Source organism: Oryzias melastigma, linkage group LG10 (genome assembly GCF_002922805.2).
Source record: "Oryzias melastigma strain HK-1 linkage group LG10, ASM292280v2, whole genome shotgun sequence".
NCBI lineage: Eukaryota > Metazoa > Chordata > Actinopteri > Beloniformes > Adrianichthyidae > Oryzias > Oryzias melastigma.
The window spans coordinates 10,623,236-10,635,901 of NC_050521.1; the positions used below are offsets into that span (position 1 = coordinate 10,623,236).

At 41.9% G+C, this 12,666-nt stretch overlaps 1 protein-coding gene across 1 annotated transcript; it reads right to left on the reverse strand.

Moving 5' to 3' along the window:
* Positions 1-1,088: 1,088 nt before the first annotated feature.
* On the reverse strand, positions 1,089-2,985 carry sox3 (SRY-box transcription factor 3). Its single transcript, XM_024266756.2, has one exon. It carries the CDS (start codon positions 2,648-2,650, stop codon positions 1,748-1,750), a length of 903 nt encoding a protein of 300 aa, XP_024122524.1. The 5' UTR covers positions 2,651-2,985; the 3' UTR covers positions 1,089-1,747.
* Between the last annotated feature and the right edge of the window lie 9,681 nt (positions 2,986-12,666).

The following is a 12,666-nucleotide window of genomic DNA, read 5'->3' on the forward strand; positions in this document are numbered from 1 at the left end:
GCTGCTGCCCTCCTGGTTTGAGTTTCTGAAAGTGCCCCGCAAAAGGTGCTTTTGGAGCGCTCCGGTTAGGAGATGCGGGATCTTCAGTTTGTTGAGAGGAAACATTTTAACCACATTTCAATTTGCAATGTCAGTTGAACATTTGACTGATACTCCAGATGCATCAAAGATCACTTAGCAGATTAGATTAGGATTTTCTAATGAAAAGCAACTTTCAACCTGTGATTATTTTGTGACAAACTAAAGTTAAAATATTATCCCTGATTTTCCACAGCATCACCATAAATGGATGTTTTGAACCGCTGTCTTTTACTGTGACCATTTAATTTATTTAAAAAACAATCAGATTTACCAGTTACAACGTAAATTAGTGAAGTTATTATGTGTTGACATGAGCAAACTGGAAAATCTCAGTAGGTTTTGAGTGATACCCCATTGCTTTTTAGGACACTGAAATTGGTTGTAAATAAATTCATTCAGAAAAAGAATAAATAAAGAAGAACTTAAATCCAGAAAGGTAGAAATTCTCTTCTTTGTCCACTCAAGGGAAACTCATATGTTTTCCAGAAGGACTGAATGTCCGAACTTTTATTTTGACCCTGATGCCAGTAGAAAAGTTTAGCCTCTTATTTGAGAACTCCTGCATGGAACTCGATCAAACGATTCTTTGTGTTTTCATCCTTTTCTGCTATTTCCTCTAAATTTGTGAAAATTCTTATTAGTTAAATGCAAAGAGAAAACATGCAAAACGATTTCACTATTTAGACATTTAGTTAACATTTTGTTAAAAAGCTGCAGTTTCTACAAGATTCTTATTTTGAAAATTAGCTTAAATGTAGTAAATTAATTATAAAACTATTTTTTTTTATTTTGATTTAACCTCGAATTTTTTGTGTTATTATTGCACCTGATTTAATTCTAAAAGACACCTCTCTCCACCTGCACACCTTTAAATAATATATATTACAAATATTTGTCTTTTTGCAATATTATTCATGCAAAAAAATATTATTTATATGCAGAATAAAATGATGTCTCACGAACATTTACACATTTTTGGCTTTTTTCACACAAAACACAAGTCACAATTTCACGTTTCGTAAAAATTTATTCAGCATTTAAGAATAGAGGATGGTCTTAAAATGTGTAGAAACGTCAGTTTAAATAAACTTTTTTTTGAGTAAATGTTTAAATGAGACACTCCAAAATAAAAAATAAAAATCACGGAACAATTTACTAAATAAAAATGAAAAACAGATTTTAACATTTCTTTTTTCTTGACAAAAACATCGGGGTTCACAAGCTAAAAGGAAAAAAAAAATAAACAAAAAAATATAATGCTATAAATAAAGCTTGCGTTTGCGCCCGCACAGTCTTTACACTTCTTTTAGTCTAGCTCTTGGGAGGAAAAAACAGAAAATCTACAAAATGTGGACACAGTGGAGACGACTGACATTCTACATGACATGTAAACATTTATGAAGAACTGTCCATCCAGCTTCTCTGAAATACACCAGCCCCTTCACGAGGCCACATGCCTTTTTATTGACAGAAAATATGGCATCAAATATTAGAAGTCCAATTCTTCTAGTTGGGTTGATTGCTTCTAGTGTGCTAAAATGCCTCTTTGCGGTTCGGTTCCGATCCATTTTCAGTTCAAATGGTACAGAACAGCTTTTTTATTATTTGTTTTAGCAACCAAAAAAAGTTCAAGTATCCGAGTACCTTTGAGCAAGTCTGTCTGATCTCAGATGTGAGTGAGAGGTAGCGTCCCGTTGACGCCCGTCCCTGCGCTCTGGTAGTGCGGGTGGACGCTGTGTAACCGGCTGCTCTGCAGGGAGGAGTGCTCCGCGCTGTCCCCGCCGGGGGGCAGGTACATGCTTATCATGTCCCTCAGGTCCCCCAAGCACGCCCTCTGGGAGTGGGAGGTGATGGCCGGCGGCGGAGAGCTGGGCTCGGTCTTGCACACGGAGCCCATGGAGCTGAGGCCCATGGCGCTGCCGGTCTGCTGCGTGTACGCCGGGGACATGCTGTAGGTGGAAGCCGCGTTCATGTAGGTCTGCGCCGAGGACATCATCGGGTACTGCAGCCCTGCCATCTCGTACCGGTGCATCTGCTGGATCTGGGGGCTGTTCATGCTGGGATGCTGAGGGTAGGCCAGCTGGTCCTGCATGAGGGAGTACGCGCTGTTCGTCCAGCCGTTCATGTGCGCGTAACCATCCATCCGCTGCCCCACAGACACAGAGTTGTTGACCGCGTTGGCTCCCGGCGCCAGCAGTCCACCTGGCAGGGAGTACTTGTCTTTCTTGAGCAGGGTTTTGGTCTTCCTGCGTGGACGGTATTTGTAATCCGGGTGTTCTTTCATGTGCATCGCCCGCAGACGCTTGGCCTCGTCGATGAACGGCCTCTTCTCCGCGTCGGTGAGAAGTTTCCAGTCAGCTCCGAGCCGCTTGCTGATTTCAGAGTTGTGCATTTTGGGGTTTTCTTGCGCCATCTTCCTGCGCTGCCCCCGGGACCAGACCATGAAGGCGTTCATCGGTCGCTTCACCCGCTCCTGGTCGTTGGCGCTGTTGTTCTTGGCGCCCGCCGCCGAACCCGAGTTAGACTGCGGGAGCGGGGTCTTGATCTCGGTTTCCATCATGTTATACATTCAGGCAACTTTAGGTGATCACTGCCAAGCACATAAAAAAGTTCTCAAAACGACACCAAGAGTCAAGAGAGGTGGTGGTGACCTACTGATCAGTCTCCTCTTAGAAGCGCAAAAAGTAGTGCCTGAACGCGCCCGCAGGTGCTCGTGCTTCTCTCAGCGCTCACAGCTGCTCTGCTCCTGGGCGCTGAAATACAAGTCTGTAAACTTGTTCGCCAAGCTCATGTGTTAATAGGCCTAGAGGCCAGATCATGTGATCCCGCTTGACAGTCTCACAATGAAGAGCGACCAGCCAATCCGCGCGCAGCTCCAACATCCAACCGCAGCGCGCGGAGCTGTTAGGGTAAAAGAGGGAGGGAAGGGAGAAGCGAAGTTTGAAAACTAAAGCGCAGCCCGACAATCTCTGCAAACATGATGCATTTATAATGTTATTGTGAAAAAATAGGAGATTTGTGTCAGTCACTGATAATACTTTAGCTGCGCGTAATTTCTGCGTCAAATGTGTTTTTTAAGTGGAACCCCGTGAGTAGTTTTGGTTTTCACAAACAAAATAATCATGTCACGGTATGAAATTATAAAAACTGTGTCAATAAAATATTTTGAGGAGTACATTTCTAAGGAAAGATGAAAAACAATTTAAACTGTGCGTAAAAGCAGAAATTGTTGGTGTCGGTCTCTGCGAAGATTAAACAATAAATAATCTTTTTAAACTTACTTTATTCCCAAGAAAGTCTGTTTCCCTGATTTTAATTTCTAAGCTTCCATGTTTAAAACATTTTTGATGTGTTTAAAACGTACAAAATCCTCATGAGATAACTTAAAAACAGAACTAAATAAGGAGAGGTCGCTATTCTGTTATTTAAAACTGCAAATGAGTCCTTGAATAAAAGTTTAATTCTGAAGGTGCATTGTTGAAAGAGACGTTGAAGAAGTTGAGAAGTTGAGGGAAAAAGAAACTTTAAAAAAATCAATGTTTGGTTAAATGTGTCTTCATGGTTTTGAATCCTCTGAAACTTTAATACATCAACGACCTCTTGTGGAGGGAACCTGAGCAAAAGTTCAGGCCGGAACTGAGCCTCACCTCATCCAGATCCAGTCTGCCGCTGTTTGCCGACTCTGTTCTAGTGTTAATGTCCGTCAGAATGATTAGGATGGAGGACAATCATCCAGGTTCTTCTTATTTGCATGCGTCGCCTAACAAATGACTCTCGCTGAAACCGCCCAGGACGCGGGAAAAGCTCACACCTGCTAATGGCAGAGAGCGGATCGGCCATCGAAAGCGACCGTTGACGCCCCGGGATGTGCGCGGATCGCTCTGGTATGCGCGTGGGATTGCGCGGCCATCCTGGAGCAGCGTGCATACAAGTGCGGGAGATACGGCCCTCTGCAGGCGCACCGCAGAGGGCCCCGCATTTATGCACATTTATGCACCCTCAGAATGCGTAAAATAAAATAAAAAAACTTGAAGGTTTCCCTGAAGGAAAAAAAACCAAAACAAATAAAAAAATTATTTATCACTTAAAATCTGGATTTCTGGAAGATAAAATATTTTTAAAAGTTTAATGCAAGCCCACAAAACCGTGAGGATAAAAAAACTTACTTCAGATCATCCATGACTTTTAATAGCTAAAAAATGATTTTTTAAAAGAAAAATATAAGACTTTCTGCCAACACTAAAATAGAAATTTAATTATTCTCCAATAAAAGGAAAAAAACCCTCTAAGCTGCAGTGAACCTGCTCAAATGAGACAATCTTTGCGCGTATTTCATTTACCCGGTCAATGGGGCGTGACTAACAGAGCAGGAGCAATAAAAGTTACGTCCAATTAGTAATCATCTAATTCTCAGGGAGCAGTTATTTGTTTATCAGGGCACATCTCAGCGCTGATCCGCATGTAATCTCCTTATGGAAATTGACCGGCAGCAGAGAGAGGGCGAGCAGAAAGCATCAGGAGTAACCTGGAGTTTCATAATGAGGGCCTCTGTGCAGCTAATTTCCTAATTAAGGAATGGAGGACCACCAGCACGGAGCCCCCACAGCCCTGAGGGGTCTCCCAGGGCGCACGGCGTGTCAGCACGAAGCGTAAAAGTAACCTTAAAATTCACAAAAACTTCAGTGACAGCAGGGAGAATGGAAATCTATCAAAATTGAAGTGCTCAAGTTTTTTTTTCCCACAATTTAAATATTTTTTTTTGCAATTTTCCCTATAATTATAATTATTTAGAACAAATATAAATAAATACAACTTCATAGCAATATTATCCTTTGGGCCTTTTTTCTAGAATATTTAATAAAAGAATCCAACACTATTCGGAGAAAATTGTATTTGAAATATTAAGATAATCTCCTAAATGAAATAAAAACCGCTTAGTTTAATAATATGACACAAACACGTTTATCTCCATCTTTTTACGCTCCTCCTGCTTATGTGTAATTTATTTTATTGCAATTTTTCAACGTTTTGTTGCATTTTTTTCTCTTTTTATTTCAGGTCAGGTATTTTTACAATCGAAAGCTGCATCCCAACCACGCGACAATGTTTGGATGCATCCAGTTCAAGACCCCCGGACCCTCAGAGTGAGTAACTTTTTTTTTGTTTCAGCCCAGAAAGGCCTTCGCGAAACAGTAATTAACAAGGAAATGCTTTTTAATTAAAGCCACAATGGGGACTGTCTCATTAAGATTTGCATCATTTCTCCCTCCCCTTCCCACCCATTTTTTTTTTTTTTTTGGACTGCGAATGCAAATGAAGATGCAATTTACGCACGCTCTGTTGTTCTCATTGTGTGGCGTGAATGGTTGCGTCCTCCCAGTTCAGCGCAGGTAAAATAATATTCACGGGTCATTTAGAGCAAGAAATGTGTTGCTATTATCGCCTCCTCATTGCATCAGGCGAGTTTTGTCAATGACAGAGTGTTATTGAGGAGTTAGAGGTGAAAATAGTGGAATTACGTGTCGTTTTAACTTGATGCCATCACTTGAAATCATTCATGATCTGCACAATTTTACCTGTTGAAGCTGGATTGAAAAATGCAGCAACAAGTTTTTTTTTATTCCACAAATTGGCAGAAAATATCAAATGAACTGCAGATTTCTGAACAAAAGTTTAACTCTTTTTTCCACACATGATTTTCTTTTGTTTTGTTCAGTTGCCGAATTAAAACTGATTTTTTTTTCAATAGAATGACACAGAAAAAAACAACTTTTCGTCTTCTAAATTTAAACTTACCAGATTGATCATCTCTGATGCGATCCGAGGTGCAAATAAACCGGATCAGAGACCTTAAACAGAAGCAAAACAGACTGAGAAGACGTGTGAACGCATGGCGCGCTCTTTGCAGCAAGTTTTATTTATTTGGGGTTTCTTCTCGTGTTCTTGCATTCGTTGAGAAATGCAGGAGGGCTTCAACTTCTTGTAAAACAAGGATGCTTCACACCACCCCCCCTCGCTGCTGGAGCTTGTCCTTCCTCATTATGTTATCGTGTACGCACAAGGCCCAGCCTGCTGACGCAGACCCGCTGTAATCTCTTTAACCCGCCACTGCGCTGAGCGGCGGCGGGCGCGACCACCCAACTCTGCTCCACCTCGCTCTGCGCGCGGAACAGGGCTCCAACTCGACACCTTTGGCTCGCAGCTGCTTATCATTTCAGACATGTTTGATCACACAGCAGCTTAACAAGAGCACTCTGCGTAATCACGTGCAGCGGCGTGTAAACTGATCCTTCAATTCCCATAAATGACACAAACCTTTTTTCTCCAGAGGGACATCATTAAAAGAAAGGACTATAGCTTTTTGATGTATTTTTGCGGAGATTAGAGGAATCCACACATTTGGTTTATGATGCGTTAAATGAAAAAAAGTGAATTATTTGATTAAATTAGGCTGAAAATTTGGGGGGTAAAAAAAACCATTTTTTTCTGCTTGCAGTCCATAAAGTCATTGCGCAACACGATTTCCGTGTGTTTGGTCAGGAACAAAGTCTGCGCTTGATCCTCTTCAGCCCACACTTGATCCTGTAATCTGCGCGCTTTTCATCCATCACCAACAGTCACAACTTACACCTCACTCTCCTTCTGTTTCTATTACTTTAAATGGTCAAAATCCGGAGTGCTGAAGTCAGTTTGTAAATGAAAGTTATAATCCCCCGCCGCATGTGGAAGGCACTATCAAACCATGTGATAATCATTTTTACGCACTGATACAAGCCCCCGAGCTAATTACAGAGCTCATTATTTTCCATGTATCCCTTGAATCGTTGCCATGTTCAGTTTCTCTACAAACAAAGGAAACTTTCTGTCTTTTTGTTTGGAAGAAAGTGCTGAGTCGCCACGTTTTGCTTTCCACCGTGCCCAAATGAGCGGCCCTCTTTTGTTTTAGTCATAATTAAGATCCCACTAATCTAGCCCCTTAAAAAAAAGGGAAACAGCCCTTTTTGTCAGGCCTCCATTAGTTTAAGATAATATTGTGAGGATGCACAATTAATTTGCAGCCTAACTGTAATTAATTAGATACACCCAATTTTGTAATATGATTAATGCCGCCAAGTTATCTGTTTTCTCTCCCCAAATGAATATGTAACAGCGATACAGCCTTAATTGCAAAAATAAAAAATGGAGCCTTTTAGGAGGAAAACAGCAGGTTAGGGTAATTATGAAAGGTAATTTATGAAATCTTAAATTAGAAACAAATAAAGTTTAAAATGATACATAAATCATCAGCGCCGTAATGTGTAATCTGACTGGGATTTGGGAGAAAATGACAAATCCTTGTTGCACGCCAAGCACTTGATTAAGCAGATAATGGTCATAAATTTAGTTCCAGTCAAGGTCTCATTAAAACGGGCATAATTTAATTAAGAGTTAGCCATCGCCCTCTAAATATATTAATTACCTTGAGCATGCTGAGATAAGTGTGGTGATTACTGCGTATTTGATTAAAGGTAAGTCTCGCAGGAGAAGAGCAAACTAAGGTGGGAAGCTGGCCGCACAGACAGGATGATGGATGCCCTGGCCTGAGATGAATTTGGTCACCTTGCTTTGGGTTGAGCTCCACGAGGTGAGCCAGAGGACAGCCATAAAGGGTGTTCGAAACATGTATTTTATTTGCTTTTTAAAATAGGAAAAATGAGATCACAATTGCTATTTTTGAAATATTTTTCTGCTTTCCAACCTAAATTAAGTCATTGTCTGTCAGTAGGGGATTCAATAAAACAAATCATTTAAAAAGAAAATCACTAAATAGAGTTTTTTTGTCCATTTGAACTTCTCATGACAGTCTTTTAGAAACACACACACACACACACGCTGGAGTGTGCTGAGGAGGTGCAGAGGTGACGGCTCATTGCCCCACAGACTGATATGTCAATGAAACATACAACATGTTGCCGCTGCATTGGAGAGATTTCCAGGCTGGCTCCTCTCCTGGCTGACAGCAGGACAAAGCCCCTAAGCTACTATTATCTGCGAGCGAGCTTTCATCCATTCCTTCACACATAAAAACACAGACACAGAGCTCTGAAGAAGTCACTGATGCATCCAGGATGGAAAACCCACCAGGAGGGACACTTAAATGGTCAGTTTTCTGTTTAAAAAAGATCAAAATTATTATAGGGGGTTGATTTAGAGGAGATTATCCATGAAAACCAACAGGTGACTTCCTGAAGAAATTTATTTTTTTTTGTAAAATGAGGTAGAATCCTCACAAATCTGGTTTATGAGTAAAGACCCAAACTCATTGAACACAAAGCCTTCCACACCACCTTCTCGAAAGCCCCCTCCCTCTTCGTTCCACTCCTTTCTACAAACCTCCTCCCACTCTGGCCAGAAAATTGAGGACACTCACCAAGTTCTCCTGTGTGGCAAACCTGCTCCCGTCCTCACGTCGAGCTTCAACAGCAGGAGAGCCCCAGAAGCGGGACGGTGGCAGAAACACCAGCCACTCACACACAGCGTTACCTCCACCATCGCTGCTCTCAGTGTGGCGGAGGACCTTGAAGCGTGAGAGAGCCGGCCAGTTACTGGTGTGGCAATGCAAACTGCAGCCCAGCTCTCCCTGCTCTGGGACCCATCTCATTCAGCCGAGATTGCTTCATACAAAAGTTGACAATGCACCAGTGAAAGCCATTGTTGATATTCAACATTTTTTAAATAGCTGAGCAGAATAGACAACAAGGCAGGCTGCAAAACTTGGCAAGGAAAAACTGACCTGGAGCTTCACATTAGAAAGGGTTTTGCAGGATGAGAGCAAAGAGGGCTATTGTGTTTAAAAGAGGGAGAGCTGGTGTGAAAGAGTCCAAAAAACAAAAAAACAACGTCTCAGGAGAGAGTTTATGTGCAGCTGGAAGAGAACAATCCCCCTGCACGGAAACAAGCATATATGTGTAACCAAAAAGCAATGAAATGAGCGTAACCAGATCTGATTTGAAGCTATTTGTTCTGTTTCTCACTCTTGAGCCAAAACAGAAATGAAGTCAAGCTGATGAACTGGTTTAAAAACATGCCAGCGTCAATCCAAAACGATGAATATTCATGCCCACACATCACAACCAAAGGCCTAACTTCAGTTGATTCAAAGAGTCTTCATCATGCAGAGATCCATCTGTTTCTCTAGTGTTGCACAGGATGACACGCTCTGTCACTGGAAACAGTGTTCTGTTTCCCTCATTGTCCCGCTGACAAGTTTGCAGATGGATATGGATATTTAAGAGGCCTCAGACCATCTATGTGTCACAGCGTCACAGAGCTGCTCATGCTTCAGAAGATATCAATGCTTCCAATACGGACGTGTGTGTGTGTGTGTGTTTGTGCGTATATTTGCTGGTAGCCTTGGGCAGGTTCCAGTGTCGAGTTTCGTGCATCCTTGTAGTGGATGTAAGAGTAAAGCCTGTGGATTTCAGCCCTCTCACTTGATTACTGCAGCTCCATGAAGTCAAACTTGTTGAGAAACAACAAGAATTTGGATCTTTTTATCAGGTTTTTTTTTTTTATATTGAAGATTAATCCTAATTCTGAGAGCAGATGATGGATTTGTTCATTTGATCCAATGGTAAAAAAAATGGATGATTTTATTTTCTCAAAGCAACATACAAGGATGAGAAATACACAAAACCAAAATAAATTATATTTAATGAAAATAATAATTTCTTTTGAACAAAATAACTTGTTTTCTATGAACATCATGCAAAAGTTTCTGTGTGCAATAATGCATATTCTGAAGTTTTCTGATGATAAACCACATTTGTTGCATGAAGAGTGAACTGATGCATGTTTTTCAAGTATAATAAATAAGTTTTCTCTTGTTTTTACTTAAATAATTTGCACTTAATAAGGACCATCTGTCCAAAAACGTAAAAGAAAAGAACTCTGTTGGGGTGGAATTATATAAAGTTGTCTACTTCCATCTTCATTTTAATCAAAAAATCTAATTCTGCCTGCTTATTGTTAATTTATTTGATGCGACGTGTGTGTTCTATATGCATAACTGTCTAATATTGTTTATGAGTGATTACACAGTCAATAAAAATGTTACTTTATATTCTAACTTTATATCTCAAATGGATTTGATGTATCTGTGTTTTATGTTTTAATCGCATAAATCATTTTTTTAATACAGACCACTGTCAAAGTAATTTCGATTTGAACTGTGCTCTGAAATTTTTCTCGCTTCACATTGGCGGATTCATGGATAATCAACAACAGAAAGTGGAAAAATTATTAATTTTTTCAACTCCAAGAAACACCCACCGTATTGATATTGAAGCTATTATTAGTGTTTTGCAACAATACAATGATTCGACTAAGTTTTAATCAAAGGAGCCATTGAATTTTAAAGTGTCTCAATCTTTACTTGTGTTTTAAGACATAAAAGCTATTTGTAAGGAAATAAAAAAAGATTAATAAAATTGTTGCTCAAAAAAGAGTAGACAAGTTATCTTTCATTGTCTCCTAACTGTTCATTAAACTCAAAGTAAGTGAAAGTGTTTCAAAGAGAAAAAAAAACTTTACAATACAAACAATCAGAAATCTGACTTAATTCCAGGAAAGGACAAAAAATTCCCCCTGGAGCACGAGGATGTACCAAGAAATGATTCCTGCAACCTGATCTCCTTCCTGGCGTCATCTAGGCCTGAGACTGGAGCGGTCGCTTCCCTCTCTCAAGCGCTGATCTGGATTTTTCACGGATAACTGTGTGAAGAGAGAAACAGGACCGCTCCAGTCCTTTGACACAGACAGAATTAGTGTCAGAGATGGTTTTTTTGGACTAATCCGGCCAAACCTCGGCTCTGAGACAGAAGCTGGAGTAATATCACAGGTGTGTCAGACACAGACAGGCAGAGATTCTGGGGACCTGTGGCGTCTGTACTGGAAATCCACATAAGCACCACCCATCACACACTATTAGCTGCCATCAAAGCTCTAATTTTGCCCTAGCATTACCCCCCACTCCCTGAACCTCCCCCTCCCTCCCCTGCTGGTATGGATGGCGCAGCCTGGTGGGAAAACGACATTCAATCCGCTGTCCGCCCCATTCAGGCCAAATTGGCAAATGACAGCTCTCCACCTCTCAGATTGCTGAAAGTGAAAGGTACCGAGCCTGATTCTCCAAGAGCTGCTGGGGAGGGCAGAGAGGGGAGGAAGGGTGAGAAACAGAGGAAGAGCGAGAAAAAAGCAGGCCGAGGAGCGGACCAAGGTGGGTTAACAGCCTCCCTTGTCCTCCTCAGTGGTGATGGTGCTGGACAGAGAACACAGAGAAAAGACAGAGATGAATGGCTACTCAACAGATCAAAGGAACTTCACCACGGCCAATGGGGAAAGTTGACCCGAGTCCGCTGAATCGGCCACTTTACCACCCTGAGCCGCTCAGAGCGGCGGATGAGAAAACAGCATTTGGCCCCATGCAGGTCAACCGCAGCACGAGGAGGATGTGAGAAGGATCCATCCTGAAACCCTCGTTTGATCTGTGGCCTCCTCAGCCAGAAAACAACCCAGATCCATGAGGAAGCAGAGCCCACGTCCAGACGAATAACATCTTTAGCAACATTTTACTGTGACTCAAAAACACATATTATGTTGAGATGCTAACTGGCTGGCCAACTGAATGGTGCTCTTACTGCTAATTAAGTGCTAATGGCAGTTCCCCCTGCAGAGAATACTAATTAATGTCCCATTCTTCTGCAGGCTGAGCGCACACTCCAGCGCGGCCTAATGAGGGGAGGCAGGTACGCGTTCTCCCTGGCTGGGTTAATAAGCACAACACAGTAGGGTCTGAGTAGAGAGGGCCATACCGGGGGGCCGCTTCCTGTTCCCTAATCTTAACCGACCCCCCTCAGAACACTCACAATGAGTCGTGGAGGTAATGAAAGCACAGGTCCTGGAAAATGAGCCAGCATGTGTGTGCATGTGTTTGTGTGTGGGTAGCTCCTGAAAAAGTTTTGCTCTTTAAATGTGCACAGCGAGAGAAAACTCTGAAACAGCTTCATTCTTCAGGAGGGCATTTGGGAAAACTAGAGCGACTGTTTTCCTACTGGCTGAGTTTTCTCCGCCGCCCAGAAAGTGCTGATGTCAATAAGAAAGCAACTTCTGTTTTATTAAGTTTGCAGCCGGCTGGGGAAGGATGTGCTGCTGCAAAATAAATACATTACCTGGATGCAGGGAATCAGATTCAAAGTGTCGAAGAATGAGCGGCTGTGCGAGTATGTGGGTGCGTGCGTGAGCGCAAACACCGATTGAGGGTGGTATTGGAATTACCTGAGTGAGATAATGGTGGTGCATTAGATTAACTTTCATTCCCTAAATGCAACACATTTAGGCAATCTTGTCCCCCAAAAACATGTCAGTGTTTGAATGGCCTCCCTCTCGCTATCAGGGGCCTCTGGTCCCCCACACTGATGCAGCTGGCAAGGCGCTACCGTTGACTGTCAAAACGCAGCGCCAGATCTAGTTATAAAATAATTGAATTTTCATATCAGAGGGGACCAGAGTCCCAGCAGACAATAGGACTGCTGAGTCCTCTCTGAT

Bases quoted from the DNA above. Each gene is read 5' to 3' on its own strand.
- sox3 (XM_024266756.2), bottom strand. From the start codon at position 2,650: ATGTATAACATGATGGAAACCGAGATCAAGACCCCGCTCCCGCAGTCT.